We start from the raw sequence: 27608 nt of genomic DNA, 5'->3' as shown, positions 1-27608 counted from the left end.
TATACTTTCTATATTGATAACATTTTGAATTATATACGTACTTTAATATTTGTTGCTATTGAAAGTAATTAGTCCACATTTGCAGTTGTCTCTACACTGAAACATTTTGGTTCCAATTTATCACTTCTTCCCCTGACCTCGGGTGTTCTCAATACAGGATATGATTTACTTATGTGGTAGTCTAATGGGTAGAGCTTTGAACTACTAACAAGATCTACCAGTTGAGAGAGGAAGGAACTGGCCCTCCTATCTTGAATTTTGGTTAATTACAGTTGAATTAAAAGGTTTTGTATGAGGCAAACTCTACTTTTGACTGTCATACTTTCTGGTTCATTATTAATGTTGATGATCTACCTTGGCTACATTGAAATGACGTCCTTGAAAAATGTTACCTGGGTCTGGCGTATAATGTGTGTATGCAGATTGTACTTCCAACGCTTGCGGGTGCTTCACTGTTGGCTAGAAACCTATTTGGTTGAATTGTTAACTACCTCATGAGGTTGGGTCGCGTTGGGTTTTCTCCATCATTCATCCTTGACGTCCATGCGATACTAAGTTTTTGCTTACGAAGCTCTTAAGTACGTCCACACTCAGCATATTGAGAGGTTACGATTGCACAACTTGCCTAGTGTCAACTACATGATTAATAATTTGCCACACCACCTCAAATGACATGGAATCCGGTTCCTGTCGACTTTGAATGCTAATAGTCTGAGAAAGCCTGAAGAACTCATAACTCATTGGCGGGGTATCGTTTTACTCCAAATGCACCCTCCTACCCACCAAGTGTTGAAACATACGGCCTCGAAACTTGGTCAATTTTCAAACTGCAATTCTCACCTATTTAATAATAAAATTATATGGAATACTATTAGCGGATTAGTAAATGTCTCGTTTTCAATATCGTCTTGAGTAAGAGATTCACTATTGGGTAACCAGAATTTATCAGAAATGCAATTCCACAGGGAACATTTAATCACAGAAGAAAGAGTTAATATCATCATAATCCTATCCCCACATTCCGGAGATGAGGCTTGTCTTTATTGATTTACTCATCGCAAATACCGCAAGTTTATTAGGACATTTAATCCCGCATCACAGATACTAGAGATAATAAAAATTGGCGCCATCATTGTTTGCAATAGTTATTGTATAATTTTGCGTTATGACTTTCGGAGGATTATGGAGTTGATAGCAAAGAGGTGCACGAATAATGCGATTGTTTCTAGACGCCTCCTTGTCTGCAAGTCCTCGGTACTTTAAGGTGTAAGGGAATCTCAGTGTGCCACAAAATATAGACACCCCAGTCATGTAGTACGCACGTAGCACTTTCCTCAATGTTTAAGTCCCTTTCTACGCTTATTCCAGAATTTCATTCCTAGTTTTTAGACAGTTTCGTCTCACCAAAATTTTCAGACCTTCAAATTAATATTATATGGGGAATCCACTATTAATAAGTAGGACAAATAGGGTTTGGTAGCATTTGCATGAAAGTCTTCACAGTAAATTTTGATATTATGCTGGAGATTTGCAAGCACGTATATGGGCGTGGGTGGAAACTTCAAGCGGAGCACTTTGTAAGGGGTTCCGAGAACCATTAAATGTCACCGCGGCGAACTTACAGGAAATGCTGATAGGGTCATTCGCTGAGGTCGAAGGGTAGACATTTCCCAAGACCAAGTAGAATGAATATTCAAAGGGGTCATATTTTGGGTCTCACTCCTTTAGATGACTGCCAAACGTTCATTATTCAAACTAGCGTGAATCATCAGAAATTACATTCCTTAAACTCTTCTGGAAATCATTCTCGAGTCATTACCACGAAGAACTCGTTGCCGTTATTTATGGACTTACGTTGCTAGAAATCTTTGGAGAAAAGAGTAGGTAAATAAAATATTTACGTGGAAGTCGAGGGTTTTACTTAGAACCGGGTACTTTAGTATGTGATGCTCTAACGAGCCAACGAGAAAGTTAAGAGTTGTATTCGTACCATGGAGGAAAATGCTAAATCGCCACGAAGTGGACATTGATGTGAAGGAAGATCGTCGTTAGGTCATAACGGTAATGCGATTAGAGGCAACATTTCAACATAATGAGATATAAATATCTCTGTTTGATTGTCAGTAACATAAAAATATTTTTCATTATTTGCGAGGGAATAGCACGGACAATAAGAGGTGTTAGAGGTACTAGAACCACTCCTTATTTCCTCCCCTCTTTATTGAGCATTAAAAAAAATTACAGTTTCCTTTATTGCACCCGATGATGATGTTAAAGTATTGAAACCCGGATCTTATGACTTTTTAACTGTGGTATTGAAAAAGGTTTCCATCAATAAATAAATATGGATTACCAAAAGGTTTCGCAGGAGACTGTTATTTTGTGCACTTATGTTTTCACAATTGCTCAAATTTACCTATATGAGCCGTTTTACAAGTACTTTGCTACAGTAAACCATATGCCACTGATTTTCACTGTCACAGAGTGACTGCGACGGTTACGAAATGCAAATTAAGCACAGTCGTTTTAAATATATTATGCCTCAAACATTATTCTCATAAAAAGTTGCTCCAAAAGTTAGGAAAATGTGGGGATGATAAATGCCTAATAGATTAGATCAATAACTTTATAAAAGGCCCCGAGAAAAGGGTCATAATTGACGGGCTATCATCTGACTCAGTAAACGTGACATTGGGTGTCCCACAGGGATGTGTTATTGGTCCGTTATTGTTCCTGTTATAGATTAATCACATCCGGTCTAAGGTTTCCAGTAAACTTCGTCTATTTTTCTGACGATGCCGTGACATATAGGGAAATATCCAGTCATGAAGATAGAGTATCAATAGCTAACGACCTTAACGCAATTAAAAAGTGGTGCGAGACATGGGAATAAGAATTAAATTTGAATAAATGTTTCTATATATTTTAGGAGGAAAAGTACTACACCAGAAAACACTTACATTTTACAGGGAAGCAACATTACGCACGTGGAATCAATAAATTACTTAGATGTAACGATAACTACAGATATGTCCTGGCGAAAACACATACGTGAAATTTGCGGAATACGAGTAGCTAATAAAAATTTAACATTCATAAAAAGAATACTCGGGTATTGTAATGAAAGGGTCAAGGAGCTTTGTTATTTCACGTCAGTTAGGCCCCACCCTGAGTATGCTGCAAGTGTATTGGATCCTTATTAAGTAGGCTTAATTTTGGAACTAGATCGAATGCAACATAGAGCAGCTAGTTTTGTGAAAAGTTGTTATGAACAAGGTAGCAGTGTCACGACACTATTGAAAGAATAAGGATGGGAGCCACTAGTCGGCCGTAGGCTTAAATACAGGTTAAATTTACTGCGTAAATTTGAGGCAGTTTATTATCTGAAGATGTTAAAGACATATTACAGCTCCCCACTTAATATGGTAGATCAGATCACCAACGTAAAATCAGGAAGATTTTTTATGGAAAGGATACATTTAAAATGTCGTTTTTCCACGAGCCCTCAGAGATCACAATAGACATGACCGCAATCGCGTAGGAGATAATTAGAATTGGTAGTGTATATATTTGTCGATTTATTGTATGTTTTTTCCTACATGTTTTTCTTTTTATTTAATAGATTCATCTTTTTAATAGTTCTGCTGAATGATTTTAATTTACGTATCCTGTTATGAAATATTGTGGCATATCTGTACTTTCTTTCGTGTAATTAAGGTTTGTCGAGTGCATGAACAAACCAATACTTGTGTAGAGGAAACATAATTTGGTTTTGCATGTGGATGTATTCTAGTTTACGGGTGGTGACCTAACAACCCCCGCCACACGCCCTTACGGCGGCTTGCGGGGTATTGTGTAGATGTATATGTTGATGAAACTCAATCTTTGATATACCTGACCCCTCCCTATTCGATAGCTATGACAAAGCGAAGTTGATCAGAGGTAGATCATCAGGTCGTCAATACAGATTTCCTGTGGCTTGGTTCCGACCTTGTAAATTTTTGCTAAAATTTTCGTGTGTAACCCTCGGTTAGATTTTAATTTGAAAACAGCATGAGGAATTCAATTAATTTAATGAATATTAACGTTTCAAGGAAGGTTTAGTGCGGTACCTGAAAATTATTGTATGTCTTCTTGGATTAAAAAGAACTACCACGCAACATAACCATGTTTTTTCGTACAAAATTTACTTGGTCAGATCTGTAAACTTTACTCCAAAAGTCTTGTCCTGCCTCAATTTCCTCCGTTGTCTTGACATTGTGAAATCAGTCACCGCCTCTGTCGTCATCCATCCACTGTCGGAGTATGCTTAAATGTCTCTCTATCACTCTTACTCATATGTGAAACTTCTTACTTTGATTTCTCTTCATCTAGCGTATTTTATCCGTATCACTATACATACACTTGAAAAGTTCGAAATCTAAAGTCTATCTGACCATATAATGCTAATATTTATGAAAAACCTTAACTGAATACGAATTTATTTTTGTCTCTACTCCAATCAAGTCTCACTTACATTCATATTTCTCTTTTACAACAGAAATCCTGATTATTATACCAAATACAAGCACTTTTCCACCTGCTCAACAATATCTTCCTACTCTGAAGTGTAAAGCACTCCTACTCTTTGAGAATCCTATTACTTTCTATGAATTATCTTCATACCGAAATCTCTCACGTTGATTCTGTAAATTTCTCAACTATGCCCGAGGTAATATATTACTGGTTAATTCAAGCTTCGACATTTTGTAAACATAATTTACGAATCTAATAACGAATTCTTCGGGCCACACTCCTTAATTATGAGTATATAAATGAGACTAAAGGTATTTCACCGTTTATTCTGAAACTCTTTGTAATTCTTTGGCGGTGCTGCCTGGTTCACTGCCAATTCTATGGGCGTCCCTTTGTTTGTGCCTTTTTATTTGAGATTCCCTACTCACATTATCCTCGCCCACAATTCATTCCCATTTTATACATACGCCAGTTTATTATCGTATTAAGTCCCCCCAATTCCTTTTTCAGCCTTCTCTGAACCTCTTTCCTCTTTATGAATAACTTTCTTATCTGATAAATTTTAGGCGTCGTCCTTTTCTTACGCATCTTCGAATAATTCGATCATCATATCCACTTTAAATAGTTACGTTTTTTGTATTATTTCATCGTTCCTTACACAACGCTTCCTTTGCTCCATTGAATATTGAGCATCATTATCTGCCATTGTTAATCAATCCGCGATTTTTAATCTTTTATCCTGAATTTATGGGTTCCTACTGTCCTTGTGATGTTTTTTAAAATATGGAATAGCCGCTGTTAAATCTTTTCTCCTATAAAACTCGATTGCCGATTCAGCACGGTCTTTATTGGCGTATTCTCCCCTGCCCTATACTATTTCTCCATTCGCTCGCCAATGTATTACAAATCCCCATCACTATCTCATGTTTTTTTATCATGAAATTTCCTAATTATTTCCTCCAAATGGTCCATGTTTCTTTTATCCTCTCCGAATATCTACCATCCTCTGGTGCTTACATAATCATTACAATTTTACAATGAGGTATGTTGTATCCGAATTTATCCCTTCTAATTATTTCTAAACACTCGTCCGTTTATATTTAATATCTTACTTCCCAATTTCTCTTCCCTTTTAATAATTTAAAACGCTATTTGGCGCCGAGAGAGGTGTCAATTTCCTTTCATCTACCAGCGGAGATTCTCACTGCGTAAGCGGCTTGTCTTGCTCCGTCCCCGGAAAGATCATTTATAACGTGAGAGTCTCGGGTTTAAATGAAATACTACCATCATTCAGGTAGTTGATCCATTCTTTCTCCTCCACAATGGTTCACAGCTCATTGTGGATTACAAAACAACCCATCCCCATGGCGCTAATAAGTGGATGTGTAAATACACAAAAATAATTCTCATACCTTAGACCCACCTCTTCCTTCACTCTCTTAGCCAACACACATACACCCAAAAAACTTACAGGTTTTACCTGTATTGTTATGTTACATCATCTGATGATGCGCAGCATCCAAACCATGGTCGTTAAATAACTTTTGCGGGATAGCGTTGTTTTTCTACCCTTTTCAATATCGTTTCGATTCAGTGTCGCGGAGCAAATCCTCGCCATTAGTGCAGAAATCGTATCTTTAGGAATATGCTACTTTAGTAAATACTGAATGATTGACATTCATTTCTGTCAGTAGAAAAAATTAAATTCTCATGTTGATAAATCAAAATCACTGGGTGGTTTTCATGTATGGGACTCCATTTCCAAAATATGCTTGTTTTAGGGAAACTTTAAAGAGAAAATTAAGAGTTGATTTTTATTTCCTTTATAAATATTAAAATAGAGTATTTTCACAGGTCGAAGGGTGAAACACAAACTAAAATATAGGTGGTGAAGTAGGAAAATGAATGAATGAACCAAGTTGAAGAAATAATTTGTGAAGGAACGTTTGTTCATATTAATATCCATCATGAATACAATGGCTGAGTGTACGAGCGTTATCTCGGAATTCATATATATAATTTTTACAGCATTCATTTTAGTGAGGGGCATACATACGGCACTTAGCGCCTCGAAAGGCGCATCGGCTGATTCTATTCATCAATTCACGCTTAATTTTTTTTCCTTTAGTGGACACGACAGGAAGTTAAATGATTAAGGATTTAAAAAAAAACATCGCACAAGCAAAATAACCATTTTTGTTTAGTACAGAATTGATTGAGTGAACTTTGAACATAAGGTTAAGAAAACGTTCTTTTTGGTGCGTGGGAAAGACAGCTATCAATATAGCGGAGGCTTTCAAGTCGTGGGTCTGGAGAATGAGGTAAAAAGAACGACATATAATAGGATAAAGATATACTGGACTTGATTGGGTACCGGGGAAAAGGAGGTTGGACTACGTAATAAGATACCGTAGATGATATCCTGGGAAGATGATGAAAAACATCACTTGAATGATGGGCATGTCGAAAAAATGATGAAAGGAAAATCGCCAGATGGTCAATGGATGAGTAGTAAGAGAACAATTCTGGACGGGAGTGCAGTAAGTATAGAGAGGTGAATCATACATAAAATACTTGGTGAGACCACAGGATATTTATTCTCATATAGTTTTTGGGGGAGAAAAATTAGCGTTGTTTATTTGATGCATAGATAAAAATACTATATACGTAAGAGTTCAAAGAAGACACAATGAAGATATAATAAACCAACATAAATTATATGGATAGCAACCGATAATTAAGGCCCGAATTGTATTTAGCCCGAAACGTTACCAAGAATCGTGGGAACACTGACTGGATAAAAAAATGAAAACTTAACTGTGTCGCAAATATTTGGATTGATATTACGTAAAAACCTTGTGTTTGTTGTTTTCATTACCGACGGAGACGGAATGCGTCTCAAGTGAGTGAGTACATTGATAGAATATATCTGTTATGTGAATTTGTGTGCATCGCGCACAATTTCATTTTTTTATTTTCATTTTATATTTCATGTTTCCATTGACTAAGAAAATACTAGATATTCTGCATCAATCGGCATGTTTTGAAAAATGTTCGAATGTCCCTTATTGGATCTATGCCTTTTGAACAAGACTAAACGTGACGTAAACCAGTGCTATTTTGATTATCAAGTAGCGAATTAATTTATTTCATATTAGTGAGGTGGTCATAATATTTTAGATACACATGCGTTCACATGATGTGCTAAGTTTCTTTATTTTTAATTGGGGTGTCACATTTACCCTACCTCGTGCGTTTCGCCTTAAACTGTCAACAATGGAGTGATGTTTCGAGTAATAAAAATGCATTATTCATTCAGAAATCAGCTAATCATGTTTTGTAAAAAATTTTATCTCGTATCAATCTATTGAAAATTCGAGGAGGATAATTACTAAAATAGAAAAAATGACCAAAAATGGTTGAAATTAAAAAAAAATCCTTCAAGATGAGTTCAGATAGATTTAAAAATATTATTAAAAATATATTAACTATTAAGGTTCAATTGATCACAATGAAAAAACGCATGGCTTCTCAAGACTTCAATCCCGCGAATATTTTTCCACCCAATGGTCATTAACGATTAGCCATCAGTTCGATTTCCGATTTCATTTACCTACCCATCGCGATAAAAGTTATTTCAATCAGCTTTATCGAATTGAAACCTGATGGTAATTTCATCACAATCAATAAAAGACCTGGAATTATCGGGGGCGTATTATTAGGGTGAAATATCATCGGGAATTCTACCGTCTCGGATTTTGCTTCTCCGCTCATGTTTCAATGTGCGACTCGCCCATCACCTTCAGGGCGGGAAATGGACGGGTCGGACATTGATACACTGGTAGAAATGAACAATCCACCCCAGTTGAAGTCTCGAGAAAATTTCGCAAATTTCTATTGACAGAATAGAGTCCTATTGTGTTCCTTGCAAAGTAATTTTCCACGCGTGGATGCTGGATCAAAAAAACCCACATTAAAAAAGAAATAGTACCCGTCTCAGCTTAATTTACGGAGGATTCAACATTTGACACAGGAATCCTCCAGTCTGCGGTCGACCTTTGCCCTTTGCGTGATCTTCGATGCTTGACTACCGACGTGCACGAATGGGAAAACCAATAAAATCACTTAACTATCTTACCAGCTTTGTTTGCCATCATCGGCGGATAGCTATAGGTACCTACATTGCTGTGAAAAAAATAATTTAATTTAACGGCGAGGTTTCCGGCACCTAAATCTCGCCAAAGTCTGAGCAACTGATCAATAGGGAAATTTTCGGGGGACGGGACCATTTGGATACACGTGCAAGTATTGCTTGAATGTTTGTGCTGAATTGGTAAGTAATGCTTTGATGATGAGGATACCAAAAGTGAGTTGCATCTTAATTTGCGAATTTTGAAACTACTCGAATTTCCTCGAAAGGGACTGGATTGTGGATTAATAATAAATCGAGAATCCTACTTACCGTCGAGGTAGCAATGGCAGGCGGTTGCCGAAGAGCCAGAACCGTCTTTCACTGAACCATTTCTCCATGCAGCAGGTCCTTTTCGTGTTTCCGAAAGTGTTAAAGGTAGGTCTTCAGGACAATAACAGTGCCGAAGACGGACGATATGTCGACTACTCCCTTGAGTCTCACAGTAGCGAGTGACGACGCCATAGAAGTCCTTCGTGTCGGCGCGCTTTGTCCGCCACGTGGAGAAAATCCGAACCAACGCCCTATCCCCGCGTTCGATTAAACAGTTCGATCGGTGGTTTCCAGCAACGCAGGGTAGGATTTAACTATCAGTCCGGTAATTGATTCGCTGCGAGCGACACAAGAGCTTACCTACACGAATGATCCACATTCGGAATAGGCCTTTAACGTAGTTAATACTTCGTAACACATCGACTGCAATGTAGCTTTAAACACGGGTGTGTACATCACACTGGAGTATTTTATTTTTACTTGTGCCATCTATTTATCATTGTTTTCGTGTTATTTGTGAATTGTGTTTTGATATTGTTTCGTACTACCTTCATGGTAGGAAGTTTAATACCATCACCACAGGTTTTCAATCTTAGGATGGGTCTGTAGCAGCCCTTCAAGCTATCTTGCTCAGTGCCATTGCCATCTTCCATCATAATTTACATACCCTACATAATTTACATACTTCCTTCATAATTCGGGTTTTCTACCAATGTAAGCATTGGTATTATACATTGGTCCTTTTTTATTTTTATTAAAGTTGTAAATGCCAAACAATGCAGTGTGGGGTAGGTAAGCTAAATGTCAATGCAGCTTCAAAGTCCTTTGCTGAAATAATAGATTGCTACGTTGAAACTTTTTCAGTACAGTAATGCAAATCATGTTTAGAACTTTAGAAATGTGAAACACAAATATTTTATTAAGGTTGCTGAAGGGTTTTTTATAAAACACTCTGCAGCATAGTGTCTGAACATCACATCTTAAGCTACAATATTCAAGCAAACTTTTAATGATTATGGCTAATTTTATGGTTTTCTTCTTATTCAATTCTATTGTAAATACATCGGAAAGGAATTTGTGTGGGAGTATTATTTCAAAAGGTTATTGGTTTAAAGAATATTCTGAATATTAGCATGATGGTGTATCAGACTTTAATGTTTGTTTGTATTCAAATGCTGTTTTAAAATTTTACGATTTATTTGCAATGTATCATGAAAGCAGAAAATTAATGAATAATGCATGATATGATGGTTTGATATAGAATTACATCACTGTGATTGACTCACATTAATTCCATGAAGATAAAAAGGTCATATTTTTATTAGGATTTTTTAAAAAGAAAAATAATTGATCACGAAATGTGTTGCTACTTACAAGGAGATGTCACCACAGAGCATAAAAAATGAATGAATTAGCATGTAATTCTTTTAAAGCATGCTAACATCAGTACTTTTTCATATTTAATGGATAAATTCAAGCTTACTCAAAAGAATTGTTATTGCAGAGAAAATTTTAAACATTGTGTTAAATGGTATAGATTGATTATTGATGAGAGGGGGGGTCTTTGACAGGAACACAGGAAATTTATATCTCTAGGTCTATTGTGCCAACCCATGTTTGATCTGTCTGCCACATTCAGGCAGGTGACAAAAGCACTACAGTAAAAATATGGAGGTCACCCATCCATACCTCCATCTGGGCCCAATATTGGTTAATTTAGAGGATATAATCAGATCTATTGTGTCAGTGAGGCTAGACCATTGCTCTTCAGAGTCAACTAGTAAATGAAACGTTATTACATATATTTACAGTCGTTTTAAAAGTTTAATGCAACTGTATATCTAAAAGGGATGGAAACTCCCTCAACATAAATACAACTTCTTGAAGAGGTACCTAATAAGGATATTAAGGGACTTCAATGACTGGGTTCACACCATCCTGTGATTCCACTCAGAAAAATTCAAGCATTACATTATAGCATATGGGATTGGAATTCTGAACTTCGAGCAGAAGCATCATGCAAATACTTCTTTTGTTTTATATTTTAGACGCATTTTGTGGTGAAGTTATATTTTAGAGATATAATCAGAGATAAAATAATTCTGCACGATGATGTGCAAAATAGGACTTCATAAAATAATACAAGAGCTTGGCTAATGCAGATGTAGTGTCCAGAGAGTAGGTACAGAGTGGAGAGTTGGTCAATCCTCACACAGATCTACTTTATTTTATTTTTTTAATAACTTAGAAAAATGCAATAATTCTTTTTTGAAGCCTTATATGCTTAATGATTCAATTAAAAGTGGTGAGAAAGACATTTCTCAATTTACTGAAGCTATTTTTACAAATTTTCTTGAGTAATCCATTTGGTGTATCACATTACTAAATAAGTTGTAATTTTTCATAGTTCTCTATGCCCTTTGCTGCTTAGTGCACATAAACATTTCATGCCAATTCCTGTTAGCATAGGTGAAATAAAAAACCCTCATTTTTAAGCAATTTCAGTAAAATCACTCCATTTCTCTAATCTCCTCCAAACTGATCTTTGTATTCCTCTTTCTCTTCCATCACACATTGTTTGAAATACTCTCTTCTGTTCTGGAGACTGCTAATACTCTATCTTGTTTTGACCAACCAGCACCCTGGTGCGAATGAGAATGACTCTGAGTGCTTATAAATAATAAATCTCTCAAAAGCATTCATATCTTCCGCATCACTCATTATTTTGACATTGCAATTTCTCATGCTCTTCTACACATTACACAGTGTTCATTAATTTGCTCTCCTTATTCTCATATTATTTGTGCATCACCTATTTCTTTGCTATTCTTATTCTCATATTCAAGTATTCCATACATTAATTGATTATTTGAACATGCAATTTCTTGTTTCACTAGCATAACATTATGCTTATCATTTGTTCTAGAAATACTAATTTCCACATTGCCAATGGTCATGCCCTTCAATGTTATACAACCCTTAGTTCTAAATGGAGAGTACCAATCCAGCTTGCTTAGAATTCTGTGATATTATTGGTTTCACCTGTGGTATGTTATTTCATAAATGCCGTAACATACTGGTAGAATTTCATAACCACGATTATCTGGCAGTGTTATAAAATGTGGGATTACATTTGATTGACACACATTGATTTAAAGCAAGAGGGATTTCACGCTTGAAATTATTTTCTTTCATCTCTCAAAGTAACTGAAGGCTGAGGCTTATCTTTCCTGCAAAAATTACGCCAAGTTTTTGACTGAGAATTTTACTACTCCATGTAAAAAATGATGTCATCAAACAATTTACAGTTAACAATGGATATAAGGAAGTAGGGACCCATTCATTGTAGTAATTAAGTAGGTGATGACATTTATCAATAAAGAAATCATGAGGCAAATTTTTGCTGTTCCAGATGAGTCAGACCTCAATGTGTGTGCAACTGCTGATCCCACAAGTACAGAAATTCAAGTTGATTGGACATACATGACTCCTGATATTTATTTTTATTCCTACATTCCATTTTTATGAGCCCCCCCAACAACTGAAGAAGGGATTTTATGTCACAGTCACAATAGCAAACAATCATGCCACAACTTTACAAATACTTAAATATTTACCAGTGGTCTGTCAGTTCTGTTGAGCAGAATAGTTGATCCTGAGAGACTGGCAATTTCTCATACACACTGCTAATTTAATGATCCCCCTGAGAATATTTGCCTCCATGCCACTGGTTAATTTTACATAGCTAAGAACTAGGTTCTTGCATGTAAAACTGGACATCATTACAGCTAACTAAGTTACATTAATAGTATGATTTTTAATCTAAACATTTTAATTACATTCAAAGCATATATCAGTTGTACACATTAGTTCCTATCACAGCATTAATAGAATTCATGATGACATTACAACATTATTTTTGATAAGGAGATATCTCTCAGTTGCATTTGAAAGTAAAAAATAATTGAAATTCAGACAATTAATGCTTATAATTTTTCAACAGAGTAGCTATAGTCATCATATTGTCTTAACTGCATTAAGTTACAACATTCAATGTACAGGTAATGGCACAAAACATGAAAAACTGATTTCACCAGAATAGGTGTATTTACGAGCTTCAGATTTGGCAGAAAACAATACTATTTACAAATTATTTTGTGTGATGGCATTCAGGCCAAGAGTGAGGTGCACTGTAGAACACAATTTTAAAGGTATTGCCTTAAAAATTAAGTAAATTGGATAACAAGTTACTCTAATAATATCTTTAAATATTACAAATGTACAAATATGTATATATAGTTCTTCTGTCATGATGAACATTTAAATATGAAACAAATGTTAAAGTTCTTCAAGAATAGGTACACTGTTCTCCAATGGTAATTAATTGTACTAATGTCAACATGAACCACAAATAATTAAAAAAAATATTTGAACTTGTAATGCTGGAAAATGTCTCAAGTCTTCAAATGTTGCCTTTTTTCTACTTTTGACAAATGGAAGAAGTCTTAAAATTCTAATTATGATGTGAAGTTAATGCATCTGATGATGAGGTTAAGGGTGATAGTAATTTTCATGGTGATGATGATGATGATGATGATGGTCAATGAGATGACAATGGATGAGAGATGTTTTGGTTGTAGCAGGTCTAACTTTTCATGCCTCTTGGAGGCGTGCTGAGTTCTTTATCCTTCCATTTGTTGAATCATGGTCAGAGGTCTGTAAAATGAAAGTAATTCAAGCATTAGAAGCACACATATTGAGAATCATCATTTAAACATTTTTAAATATTTTGTGGTGGCTCACTAATTAAAGACAAGGTAGTTGAGTTTGACTTTCCCGACGCAAAAAAATCTTCTTTTTCTACAATACCTGATGCTTATTGATACTAGGTTGGGCATGACATAATTTCTTGAAAATTCAACCAAATTTCTAAGTGGTGGCACCCCCAGATGGGGGAAAAGAAAAGAGACAAAGATATGATATCAAAATAAATTAAAAATAACACACTACAATGTACAATACCAATTTGATTCGAAGATTGCAGTTCCGCCATATGTATTTAATCCAATGATGTTCATATGCTATCTTTAGCATTTGCATCCTGATAATTTGAATAGTAGCACAATATAAAATATATCTTAGCAATTCAAGGTTTGAAAGTACATAAATTATTTGAAACAGACAAAAAAGCATCATTCTAGGCAACAATTCAAAACACAGCAGTATATATTAACTTAAATGATGCTAAAGTATTTCAGAATATGATTTTTCTTATAATTCATTAGGTGACTACCCTCTGTTCATTGACTGCAAAGGTTTATGACTACTGGTTTATGATGAAGCAGAATTTTTTATATCAAGGATTACCATAAAGGTAATTAAAATAATAAATAGTTCTTCATAATTATTCTAGCACTGAAGGGATAGTAGGAATGTGATTATGCAAATAATTTAAAATAGGAGACAATTTGTACTCTAAAAGATTAATGTATGGGCCTGTCAAGGCACCCTCTATAGAATATTTTAGTCTTCAAATCATAACTCATTCATTAGTTAGGTAAAGAGGTAGGATCACTCAATAATACTTCGGTTTTTATTACATATCTTAGAAAATAAAAGGATCTATTATTTGCTCTCTGATTAATTGCCTAAATTTCAAGCCACAAGATATTCAACATTTGTATTTATCACTTTGTGCACTCATTGACTCAGGTGATCATTCTAAATTGTTCATTCATAACATCTCACTTTATAATATCATTCTATAGATTTCAAGTCATCTTGCTACTGATCATTTTTTTAATTACCAGGATACATATTCATTAACCCCAGATTGGTCCTTTTCCAAAGTAGTTGTCTGGCAAAGTTACTTTAAATATGGTTATAATCAAAGTTTTTACATTAATAATTTTGTGGCTTCTACTATTTTTAACAATGAAGATTATTTGTGCTGGAGAAACTTAATTTCAAATGATATAGGTAGGGAAAAAATTTCAAATGAAAATAGTATGAAAATCAAATCCCTTTTGTTTTTTCAAATTTATCTGATAATTTAAATTAGCGCTACTACATGATTCTCGAATTGGACGTTTTAATGAGTGTTGCATGTAAACACTTACTTTTATTTGTGACCATCTCTTTTAAATTTTAGGTCTTTCTGAATGGGACTCAATTTTGGAAAACAAGTGCTTAGTGCTAAATGGTCCTTTTATACCAGTGTGATATTTGTTTTGTAGTGTCTTTGTAGTCACAAATTTTCACTGGAAAGTTTTTATCCATATTCATTGCACTCACAACTTTTTTTTTGCTAACTTTACGTCTAGAAATTTGTGGTAAGTCGCTCACAATAATTGATATTAAAAAAAAAATGTTTTTGTCCAAAGTAATCAAAACTGTTCATAGAGTAGCCAGTAAATTTTAGCCAAAATTTCAATTTTTATACATTTGGAGCCATAACCTTGGCTTGAATAACAGCAATAATGAGCCAATATTATCATTGTAAGGCAAACAGTGAACCATTATTAAGCCTGATTTATGACTACTAGGATATGTTGAAGCTAATATATTTATAACTTGAGATAATAAGGATCATACTTGCAACTAAACAACTGTAGATTTGTTCATAAATATGTGCATAATTGTAAATGTTTTGTTTTAACAAGTTAATATTGATTACTCATTCAGGTTCATAATATAACTGGTTAAATATGAAATTCACTGAACTCCAGAATAGGTAGGAACATTTTAAATATTAAATCTGAATAAAAATGAAATAGCATATAATACCTCATATTTTCTTTGTCAATAAAGCTATATATAATATTTAGGAGGATCTCTTTCATCTTCATTCACTTGAGCATTTTATGTCTATAAATAATTAAATGTATGCAATATGTTTACCCATTGTTTCTTGCTGGATTTCTACCTTGTATGTCGGGTTGTCATAGGCTGATTCTGATTTTCTGGCTGTGGAAATGGCTGCCTTTTTAGCTTGGCCCTGCCTTTTGAGGAGCATTAGAAGAAGAATGAGGATTGCAACAAATGCGAGGGCTGCCAATATTGATACACCCACCAATCCCCCATAATAGTCCCCGCTTTCTTCCGTAGATTTCTTCCCGACCTCCCCTACTGATGCCTCTAGTTTTCCTGCACCAAAAAATAAAGAAACAAGTGTTAGCCGTTGAAAGTTTTAAATAATCATAATTACTTTATCACCAATCAAATACATGGAAATTTTATCTCATACATTTTTGTTCAATGCATAAAATACAGTCTTTTGAAATGAATTGGTCAATTTTGCCTCAGAATCATTTGATTGGATGAACTATTTATATTTTTGGTTGCAAATTTTAAATATTTAACCTAGAGATTAAAAACCCTACCAATTTTTTTATTAAGTTGGTGTTAGGTATTGTGATAACTGTAGAAAATTGACCATTATTTGATTAATTGAGTGGAAATAATCACATTGTCATGGGTGAATCTCATTCTCAACTTTCAACCTTTCAATGAATTCTTGAGAAAACAGGTCAATGAAAATAAGCCTTCATTCTTCAAATTAATTTCACTTAAGACAAATAAAATATTAAGATCAACTTAAAATTATTTGTTGTACCTAATGCCTTATGCCTTTAGAATGAGACATTTTAAAACTTTTCTGTAGAAATTGCAGGATTGTGACCAGTGTCACTAATTAGAGATATAAATAAGCACAACAATTTTTACAAGTAGTCAAATTTTAAAGGATGAATCACAATAATTACTTAAAATTTTGGTTACCTATATATGGGCAAATAACATTATTGTACTATTTGAATATTCCCAGGATTTACTATACTTAAGGATCACTGTCACTTCATTTTTTTTGGTTTGAGTATATTTACCTGGATTTACTTTGTTATTATATGAGCTCTATTGCAGAGAAGTGAATTTTGAATGGCTTATAAAAAAAGATGAGTGAGCATTCAAGAGTTTCTCAAAAATTATGCAAACATTTGATCCCCTCAACTATTATTGCCTTTGTTATCTTTTCATTTTCGTGACATAATAGAAATAACAATTACATTCTCTCTCTTCCTTTTTTCCCTAAAATTCTCCATTTTATCTTATCCTTTCACTTGCCACTACTTCTGCTCCATCTAATTTTCTCTGTTCATCTACGTAATTTAAGCATCTCTTAAGTGCTCCAATTAGCTCAGTGTTAGGCAAAAAAAATGCATAAATTCTTTTACTTTATCTAATATTAACCCATTGATCTGAAACATTGAATACATACCTTGTTTTGTACTTGATGAGGAAGAGGGCTTAGTCACTATATCCTTAACATCACTCTTCTTTATCTTTCCATTAGTTAGGTAAGCCTCAAGCCACATTCTGTACCTGTAAGGAAATGATTAAAAAACATTATTAAAGCAGTAATTATTTCCTAAATTCCATTATTAGCAACATAAAGGAATTGTGGGCTCATCCATGTAACTGTAAGCTAATCCTTAGTGCACATTCACCTAAAGTCAATAAAACTCCCGGCAGGTTTTGAGTTAATTATTAAATGAAAAAAAACAGGATTACTAGAAAGAAGGAATTTCATTCTTACTTATATCACAACCTTCATCATTTCATTTTCCCTCAGTCTTGAGGGTATAAAATTTTATAAAAATCATTGGCCTTTGCACTTGATTCTATAAAAATTGGATACTTACCTGGTTTATTCTGAATTTGATAACTCATTTCTTCCTCGAATGGAATTCAAAAATCTTTTGACTAAAGCCTATATATGGCCATTAACATATGCCTATATTTAGCTATTAACTACCAACTTTCATGAATCATGCAAATACTGACTGCACCAAGTTAAATTGATCCGATCTCAGTAGTACCTTTAGTTTTCAAGCATGTAACACAAACCTTGTGCCTGGTTTGAGGCCAGCTACAAGTGCTGAGGGTGATGGGTCTCTCTTGGCAACCTTGAAGGTACTGCTCCTCTCCTCACCATCAGCTCCCCCTTCTGACCCCTCTCCACCTTTGGTATTTGCTGAATCACTCTGGTATATCACTCGGAATATGTTGACATATTTGTCTTCAGGATATGGAACGCCAGACCAACTGACTTCGGCAGAGAATACTTTGACTGCATCAACCTTTATCTTAAGATCAAAGCCATATGGATCTGGAAACAGAAAGAATTGAGGCCAAATTAATGATTTAATGTGGATGAATACTCATATAAAACCATTATGAAATAAATCTCTTGGGATAATACATCAGTTTGGATCAGTTTGATATTTATACAGACTGAGTAGTAATCCAACAAGGTGAATAGGTACTTATATTTGAAAATTAACTTACCTTTCTCAGCAGCTGTAGTGATATGCAAAGTTTCTCTTGCAATCAGTTCAGTTTTTTGATCTGGGAATGGTACCAGAAGCAATGAGACTTCATATGTTGAGCTAGGTCTAAGTCCTTCCAATGTGTAGCTGACAGTTGCTCTATGCAGGAGCTGCGTTGTTGAATATACCTTATTGATGAATTAATAAAAAAGTTAAAATTTGAATCCACCAATAATATTTGCCTAGAGGTAACATGATTCGGTTTTGCATTTGGTTGTATTAATTTTATGGGTAGTTACCTAACATCCCCAGCCACACGCCCCCATAGGGGCTTATGGGGTATAATGTAGATGTAGGTGTAGATGATTTTTTAAAATTTTTAACTAGTTTTGCTGTATTTCAATAAAGTGACTTCTTAAATCCTAAGGTACATTAAATAAAACTATTCTTTAGTGAAAGCATTTTGTTCGTGAAGTGCTCTGATAATTGAGTTCATATCTCACCATAAACTCAGGTAACAAATATGTAGGTAGGTATAGGCAGAGGTTCAAACCTGCATACTTCTGTTACTACCCTCCAGAATAACTGGGTTTTCAAGTCGTTTAGTGTGAAGTTTCATAGGAGAAGTACATTATATGTAGTGTTTTTAAAGCTGTGCATGAAGAAAATAATGAATGGCTTCTTAATTTTTCACTGAGAAGAATTAATGCATAGAGGCTACAAATTTAATTAATAATATCAGGTTTTACTCATAAGAAGTTTATTATACCCATAATTAAAACAATAAAGTCATTAAGTATCACACAAAATGAAAATTGGTGCTTATCATTTATTATGTAAAATTAATGCAACACTATTATTTGGGGGACACAAAGCCATAACATTTTTTTACTGGATGGTAGTAGATGGATGTCTTGAAAAATTAACTAAAAATAGAATTAGGCTCTTTCTGTTTGAGATTATATGTTCCAAATGACTTTACAGAATTTAAATGGCATCTGTTAGCTCATCTACATATGTATTCTTTTAACTCCATGACCTATGACATGGGCATGCATGCTAGGAAACCTTAAAGGACTATAGCATTTAAGGAAGTACTTTATGAACTGATTGTAAATGAAAACAAAGAGGCCACCGTATCAGGAACATTTGTTATGCTTGATCTAATTCATGTTTTGAATTTGAATTAATAGAAGGGAAAGCAACTGAAAATTTTATACATTGTGTGAACTCTAACCTCTTCAATTTATTAAATGCTTATATTTAAATGGAGGATTTCACACATTCTTTATTCTATTACATTAGACAATTTTGAGGTAAGCTGTAATTATATTTTTTTAAACATTTGAGATTTGCTTTTCTTATGAGATCATCATGAGGATAATGGAAGATATACAGACATCAAATCTTTTATATAATCCCAGGTGCCCATGGCCATTGCTCCATTGTTGGGTAGCATAAAAAATACAAAGTCACAGACTAATTTGATTCATGATTATAATCCTGATGGTACTCCAAGTTAGAGAAATGAAGATTCAGGTATTTATAAAAAAATATTTGTACTAACTTGAAAAATGTGCAACATAGTAAAAGTTCAAAGTTCTTTGTATTGGAGATAAACTTAAGAATATTCTAATCTGGGTGTATGAATGGGAGTTCATGCACTAGCTGTTCAGAGTTCATCGTCCAGTCAGAGTCATGGTCAGCCTGGAGTTCATGGCCCCATTGAGGAAGATTTATAAATACTTTTGCACCCCAAGTAAAATCTTAAGATCACAATGGGACACACTAACTGAAAATGTATGTAGTTAGCAATCCTCTCTCCTCTGTGAAAATTTAGGGCCTTGAATGGATTCTCACTTCACCCTGATACAAACCTAATTGAGTTGACCCAAGACTTTAAATTTTGCGAAGACATAATTTTTCCAAAATTCAGACCACTATTAGAAACTTCATGAAGAAACAACCATAGACTTTAATGTTGAAGATAAAGAAAGGACTTATTTACAATACCATACAAACTTACTTTTCCTTCAATTTCCTTATATCGAAGCTGCACTCCATCAATGAACTGTAGTTCAAAATCATTGAACTTCCGCCAAACAAATCTAGCCCATGTTGCATTTACTTCAGCAATTCCCAGCTCTACATCAACCTCAATTTGGGATGGTAATTGAGTTGTATTGACTTGATTTCCTTTATAATAAAAGTAAGTTAATGTGTTAGAAAGAGTCTATATTTAATACATAAAGTATACATTACTCATGAATCAGCAATTTTAATCCCTTATTATTAACTTCAGCACTGAAAATGGAAATTAAGAGCAGATAAAAATTACCGGAAGGTGTTTGTACGGTGAAGATGCGGCTGGATGGAGAGTTTCTTAAATCTCTCAAAAGGAGCATGATTCTTATCCTGTAGACTTTATTTGGCTGAAGCCCTGTCTTCCCATTGAATGAAGGAAGAGTGTACTCCAATCGCCTTGTCTCAATCAAATCACCAGGTGTAGAAACAATTTCTTTTCCTTCCCATGTGGCTGGATCTTCTTTCCTTTAAAATATATTTTGACATGAAACAATCATTACAGTTACATACTCTACACTACAGTTGAAATTGAAAACAGGAGAGACATTGAAAAATTTGAGAAACATGCCTTAAAATAATTTTCATTTTTAGAAAATATTTTCTATGATAGGAAGCAAAGGAAAGTTGTCAAGGCCTGAATGTAGACTTGTGAAATAATAGCTGTAAAAACAATATTTTAAGTTTACTTGAGCACAGGAAAGATATGACACAGATATGAAGAGGATATCATGCTTAGGCCACACACATCAAGGTTAAAATAAATGCATTTCTAAAACTAGTGATAAAAGAATAAAATAAAAATGACTTAGAGAACTCACAATGGATCTTGTGTGTAGCTAATTTCCACTTGGCCATGCAGCCCCACGAACAGTGAGGGTAAGGAGAAAACCAGATGCACAGATGAATCAGGCAGCACGTTTGCAGCATCCACAGTGATTTCATCAGGTGGACTCCCACCAACTGGGGAAAGGCAGGAAAAATTGAAATGAAAAAGCAATTTCACGAAATGTATTTTAACAAAACTTGTTCATCTAACACAAAAGATCAGAAGCAGCCATAATAGTTCCTCAAGAATTTTTCTTGACTTCAATTTCTAATCCATGAAACCTTCAATGTAAAAATATTGATAAACATCCTTATGTGGGCATCTTTTAAAGATAAATATGTATATATAAACCATATTTTCCTTTGGAATTGATAGCGCTGAAGGTAATTTGATTTCATTTAATCATAAAGTTATGTAGAATATTTACCATATATCTGAAAATGTCAAAGTGACACAGAAAAAATATTCAGCACTATCATGGTTTAATAGTTGCATAAGGCTAGGGTGCTAGCTGTACCTAGGGCACCCTGAAGAAATGCATGTAAAAGCAATCTTCCTTCCTTATGCTTTCATTTGGTATTTGAAACATTTGTTGAAAATTTATAATCTACTTCACAGTTAATTTTGAGTGAAAGCCACTCATGAAGTATTACAAATGAATTTTATTTTGAAGTTTACCTACACCCCTATATCACAAGCACATGTAAGGGCTTTCCAACACAGCAAAAATTATTCGCTTTTTGCGCATTGGAGACATTTTTGTCTTTATATGAAAATCAATTGTACTACCTAGTGCCACTTTGCATAGCATTAAAAACAAATATAAGTATAGACTTCAATTGATGCATTTGTATCATGAAGTGAGAAACATGTATAAATAAGTAGAATACTATATATTATTTTTCAAAATTATCCTCAGCATCTTAACTTGGGGGTTCATGGTCAACAAAGCAGGTATCTAGTTACTGGCTGACTTGGGCAAGACAACACTTTGAGCTGGTAATATGTTTGTGCATAAGGCCTTCTTCTCTTATGAGATATGAGATTTAAGGATATGAAAGACCCAGTTACATTTGGCATAATTGAAATTCAAGTTCACTCAATAAAAAAGCGTACAAACCATTGTGTAGCTGAGGGTGAAGTTGAGGGTGTAGGGGCACATCTGGAAACCGTGGTGGTGGTGGAGGACGGCCAAAGTCTATAAACATGCATATAAATTTAGTTATCAAGTAAAATACAAGCACATACTATTTCATTCAACTAAATTATGGCATTAACTCTGTTATTAATAATTTAAATATAACTTATTCCATAATTTTCCATATGGGAGTGAAGGAATGTGACTATCAATTGAATTCAAAAGTAGGTTTGTTGGAAGTAAAGCATGTAATCAACCAATATGAGTAATATCTTTTAAATAAAAACAAAATGAAAATGCAATTAGTGTTCCTTTCACCACTGGATTTCAGCATTTAATATATTTTTTATCTACCTGACCATTTGTAACTAAAGCAAAGGTATTTGCTTATCAAGGTTTCTATAAAAGTCCTGAAAAAATATAAAGAAAATTATTTTGTTATAATTGATATAGTTTGAATTCAAAAATATTTAAGTATCACATTCATCCTTAATTTATATTGACATTTACAATTTCTATTGAATTATTATAAGGGATAAATTTCACTTTAAAATGTTGAACTTCTGTTATCTCAGTGCAGGATAAGCATGTGAATTATATGTAAGCAAGTATTTTACCCCAAGAAGATACAGCAATATAAGTGTGTAATGTTTTCTCAGATTACAGGCTCAGAACCTAGTTAATTTGTCTAACCTATCCAGAAAAAGTTTTTTGGTTCTTGGAATCAAATTTGTATTTTCTCTCACTTCTCTTCCTTTTCAAACATGTTTACCAAGAAGTGGTTGAATGAGGGAAGGTATGAAGTACCGCTATGAACATCTTTCAGAAGTTGGTTTAACGAAGTTTGGTAATTATTTTCATAAAGTTTAAGTTTCTGAACAGCCAATAAGGTACAGGAAAATCTCACAAACTTTAATACAACTAGTAACCACCAACCAAACTATTCATGCAATTGAGTGAATTTCCCAAGCCATACTCCCACATATATGTGAAACATTTCTGATGAAAATGCTGAATGTTAAGGAAGCATGGTTCAATACAGATGCCTAGTTTGTAACAGCTTATGCATAACATCACCATGGATTAAAAACCTCAACCCTTATTTTATGATAGCCTATGTGACTTTTTGTGTTCTGCTTTGCTTTGTCTCCTACAAACAATATCCTAAACTGGTCTTCCATGTGTTTTTCTTTATTTCAACTCAATAAAGCCACCAATTTTCAATTTCCTTTTTGATAGACACACATTAGAACTTGCCTTCCACCCTGAGAATGGTGTGACAGTCTAAACTACAGTTAAGAATGAATATCTTGTGAATAGCCTATCCTAGGTATTTTTCTTACCTTATATCTGCTGAGCCTTGGAGCTTTGGGCCTTTTGCCCATAATATGTTAACTTGATTATGATAAACTTGGAGAAAACCTGTCATTGGAGCTACAATAATGTCATGAATATAAATCTGGTTATTAATGAAAAAGTATTATTTTTTAGATAATTTGTCATAATCAAGTAATTAATAATGACTTACTGTATGCCTGTATATTGTCTCTTTTTACCATAATTAACTCTAATTCTCATAAACATGGGTAAGAAGAGGAAGAGGTGTTTTTTATTTATCAATATCCAGGATGTTGAATATTATAATTTAATAATGGTGTGATTGGTTGGTTGTACAGTGAGTTGACTCAATTTGACTTCCTAATGTTTATGAAGCTTTAACAAAGCCCATATCTGAAGAATAAAATTTATGAAATGTATAGGTGGTGACATAAAATTCTAATCTAGAGCATTAGAGGATACAGTCGAGTTTCAAATCTGGTTGATGTCATTAGATAGGTACTTCCAACTGCATATTTATCAGACAATGTGATTTTCTGGGAGGCTACAGGGTGCACAGGGAAAGGAACTGACTTCCTTAAGCTGAACAAGTTAATTTATCAGTATTAGCTGCCTTTCTACCTCACCTATTAAATTACCTTCAGGTTGAAGGATGTGGTAGTTTTTTTATATATCTGTATTATCCATAATGTTTGCTCAAGTGATGGAGTTGATTCATACAGAAGTAACTATCAGACATATTTCCTTTACAGACCTTAGAAGAGAACTATGCCTCTAAGAATTTTTAATGTGATACTTTCAAGTTTCCGTTAATATTTCAAAGGGGTGTGGAACTCATTTATTTTATCAGAGTCTAAACAATGAACAATATAGGTTCTTGAGCCTATAATTTTAGTCAACAGCTAGTTAAGGTGTTCCAACATAGGTGATTTTTTTACCAACCGTATTAACCCAAATGTAGTACCTAGACCATGAGTGAGAATTCAAACATGCAGTATTTTGGAATCCGAGAAGGGAATGCATAACAAGGTGTTCTAACTAATGCAAGAGAACAGGTTTTTTCTGCATTTCATGGTGGCGCATGCGAAGCACATAGAGAGGCATTGGAAGGATTAACAAAACATGAACGCACCTGTACCAGGATGATTGAGAGGAAGATCCTCAGTCAGGTGTGCATGGTCATGAGTCATATGAGGTTGTTCGTTGTTCGTTTTGGATGGAGAATTCGTCTCTTGCTTTGTCCTGTTGTTGTGGTCAGGGTGCTCACCTCCAAAGGCCAAGTGGTACAGTTCGGGTGGCAAGAATTCAGGTTCCACACCTGGCAGGAAAGGTGGTGGACCAGGAGGAGGGGTGTGGGTTAAATGAGGCGGACCATTCTGGATTGGTGGTATCCTGGGTGGACTCCTGTAATTCGTTGGGTCTTGGGCTTGTATGAAAACACCTTGGTTTTGAGCCGTGGGGTGAATGACTGGACCGGATCCACTTGGCACATGAAAGAAAACATCCTGCGGCACTGGTATTCTTTGTCCCGGTCCCCTAGGAGGAGGTGATTGAGGAGGCAGTATCCTTTGGTCTTGCTGTGGTGGGCCTGGGGGCCTCTGATCACCTCCTGGTGGGTGTCTCGCTCCCTGAAGGGCCCAGAGGATGTGCTGTGCTATCTCGGGAGACACTGGTCCTCCTTCGAGGTCTTGTATTTGGTAGTGCTCCTGTGGTGGGGACCCTCCCTGTTGGTGATGTGGTACAGTATTGCCACCAATTGGCCTTCCACCTAGAATGGGCCGATTTCCTGGCCCCTGCACATGTGGGTGTTGATTTGGCGGTCCATTGGTGGGGACCCTTTGCCCAGGATGGATCAACAGTGGCACAGGGAACCCACCATGTTCCACGGGAAACTTGGTCGTCGGTTGCCTGAAGGGTGGCAGTTGCTGCCCGTGAATGTTCCCAGGTTTCTTGCTCAATCCATTGGGCCTCGTAGGAAAATTTTCTCCTTGTTTAGTATTTCCACCTTGGGGATGAAAGAATATGTGGTCCCCAGGACCAGATGGAGGTATTCCTAGAAATGGGCTTTGATATTCAAAATCGTTGGCATTAGGAGATGTAGGGCGTTCCGGCAGTCTGCTTTTCTGAGGGTCAATGCGTTGTTTCTTTCCTGACTGGACTGGATATCGCAAGAATATGGGCAGGCTGTCATCTGGCTGTTTTGGTTTCTTTTGAACACTTTCAGTTGGTTTTTGCTGGGTGCTGGGTGTCAGCATGTGCTTTTCATTTTGATTAGGTTTAAACAGATCTGTTGGTTCATCTGGTTTGGCTGCAAAGGGTCCATGATAGTCTGGAGCAAATGGGACTTCAGAAGAGGTCTCACTCTTCTTGGGCAAATTAGAAGTTGGTCCATACCAAAAACTGTAAGGGTCTTCCTCCTCTGGAATCTGGATAGGGCCAGGGAGTTGGGGGCGTTTTGTTTCACCCTTTCCTTCTGCCCTCCCTCCAAGGCTTCCCCATGGGCTTTGGAATGCTGGCTTGTCATCTGCAACAACTGGCTTCATTGTTGTTGGCTCTGTTGATGCCATAGTGCTTGTTTCTTTGGTCATGATGATAGGTGTGTGAGATAGCTCAGTTGTATTATCTGGGTGTTGGAAAGGGATGAGAACGATGGGAGGTTTGGTGCTTTCATCCTCCTTATGTTCATCAACATCAGGCTTTGGTGGAAGGGTGGTGCTTTGTGCATTGTCCTCATCAGTCACTGTCATGGTTGTAGAAGTCATTAACTTTTGGGAATGGATGTCGGCTGTCATATCTTGTGATGTAACTTCACCGATCATTGTTATGTTTGGAGAATCAGTTGAGTTTTGTAAAGGGATATTTGATGTCATTTTGTTTTCATTGGTGGCATTGATAATTTTGTCCTTTGTATCTATTTCCATATTTGATGCCATCATTTCTGTCCCATTAACGTTTTCCAGGAGAGTGGTGTTGGGATGCATTGCTGTCAATGGTCGTGCTTTGTCATCAGTCGATACAGTCACATTGTCCACTTGGGGAATCATCATAACCTCAGGTACAGGACCCTCTGCAGAACTGTTGATACTCCCTGCAATTACCAATTGCTAGTAAAGGGCAGTGCATGGGAAAGCCATGGGAAAATTCACAAGTCCAAGAACTTACTGATGCAGTTAGAGAGATCTCAAGCTCACTGATTGAAAATGAACACAGAGAACATTATATTATTTGGAATGAGGAAAAGCATATGGTGGAAGAGATGTACACATATAAAGCCAAACATATGGTGAATATGGCAGGAGAGTGACAATCCTAAAAGAGTCAAGTTGAAATATTATATTTTGTCACAATGGTCATTTGAATAGAATGAAAGCATTGGAATTAAGGAATAAATTATTCTGGGAAGTGTGATTCGTTTGCAAACTTTATGGTATAAATGTTTGCCTTATGTTATATGAATGCATATAGAATTTTTAAGGATAATTGAAGCTACTCACCTCGGTAATCTTTTTTTTCTGATTTTTTAACCACAATACTTCAGTTATTAGTAACATACAGTAATGCTGTTTTTTATTGGGTTCATGGCCTAATTGAATAATTAAAGACAGCAGAAGGATTAGATTGTAGTGAAAAACAATCAAAGCAGTTTTTATTAGAGCTGAACTTTAAGTATGTACGTACCTAATTATTAGATTTACAAAACTTAAAATTTCTTCCCATATAACAAAAAAATCATATTTTCAGTGCTTATACACCTAGTATGATGGGGCAGGTGTTGGGAACTGAACATTCAAGAGACTGTGTTATAATAATCAAATACTTTTTATAGTTTAAGCTTTTCTCAAAGGAGAATTTTCTACTTCAGATGATAGGATGATTTTATTTGGATAATGGTTACATTTGAATCCCAAGCCCAATGAA

At 35.1% G+C, this 27608-nt stretch overlaps 2 protein-coding genes across 4 annotated transcripts in view; both read right to left on the bottom strand.

Moving 5' to 3' along the window:
- The window catches only part of LOC139699047 (cyclin-dependent kinase-like 1), a 109032-nt gene extending 99976 nt beyond the window's left edge, over window positions 1–9056 (bottom strand). The window contains exon 1 of the mRNA XM_071598050.1: window positions 8978–9056. Within this exon, the coding sequence (XP_071454151.1) occupies window positions 8978–9045 (68 nt within the window). The 5' untranslated portion in view covers window positions 9046–9056. The remainder of the gene's footprint in view (window positions 1–8977) is intronic.
- Window positions 9057–12185: 3129 nt separating this feature from the next.
- Window positions 12186–27608, bottom strand: part of sas (stranded at second) — a 178894-nt gene continuing 163471 nt past the window's right edge. For 2 of the 3 annotated variants that reach the window (XM_071597508.1, XM_071597509.1), the window contains exons 6-15: window positions 24823–26778; window positions 22335–22412; window positions 21207–21348; window positions 20642–20853; window positions 20330–20499; window positions 18323–18491; window positions 17882–18143; window positions 17253–17356; window positions 15903–16123; window positions 12187–13693 (exon numbers count right to left, since the gene is read on the bottom strand). In XM_071597508.1, the coding sequence (XP_071453609.1) occupies window positions 13631–13693; window positions 15903–16123; window positions 17253–17356; window positions 17882–18143; window positions 18323–18491; window positions 20330–20499; window positions 20642–20853; window positions 21207–21348; window positions 22335–22412; window positions 24823–26778 (3377 nt within the window). In that variant the 3' untranslated portion in view covers window positions 12187–13630. Of the gene's footprint in view, window positions 13694–15877; window positions 16124–17252; window positions 17357–17881; window positions 18144–18322; window positions 18492–20329; window positions 20500–20641; window positions 20854–21206; window positions 21349–22334; window positions 22413–24822; window positions 26779–27608 lie in introns of all 3 variants that reach the window. The other variant, XM_071597510.1, reaches the window with a different exon arrangement.

This window comes from Hetaerina americana, unplaced genomic scaffold (genome assembly GCF_022747635.1).
Source record: "Hetaerina americana unplaced genomic scaffold, ioHetAmer1.1.p SCAF_9, whole genome shotgun sequence".
Lineage (NCBI taxonomy): Eukaryota > Metazoa > Arthropoda > Insecta > Odonata > Calopterygidae > Hetaerina > Hetaerina americana.
Note: the sequence above shows the minus strand (reverse complement) of the source record. Positions and strands in the feature narration are given on the sequence as shown.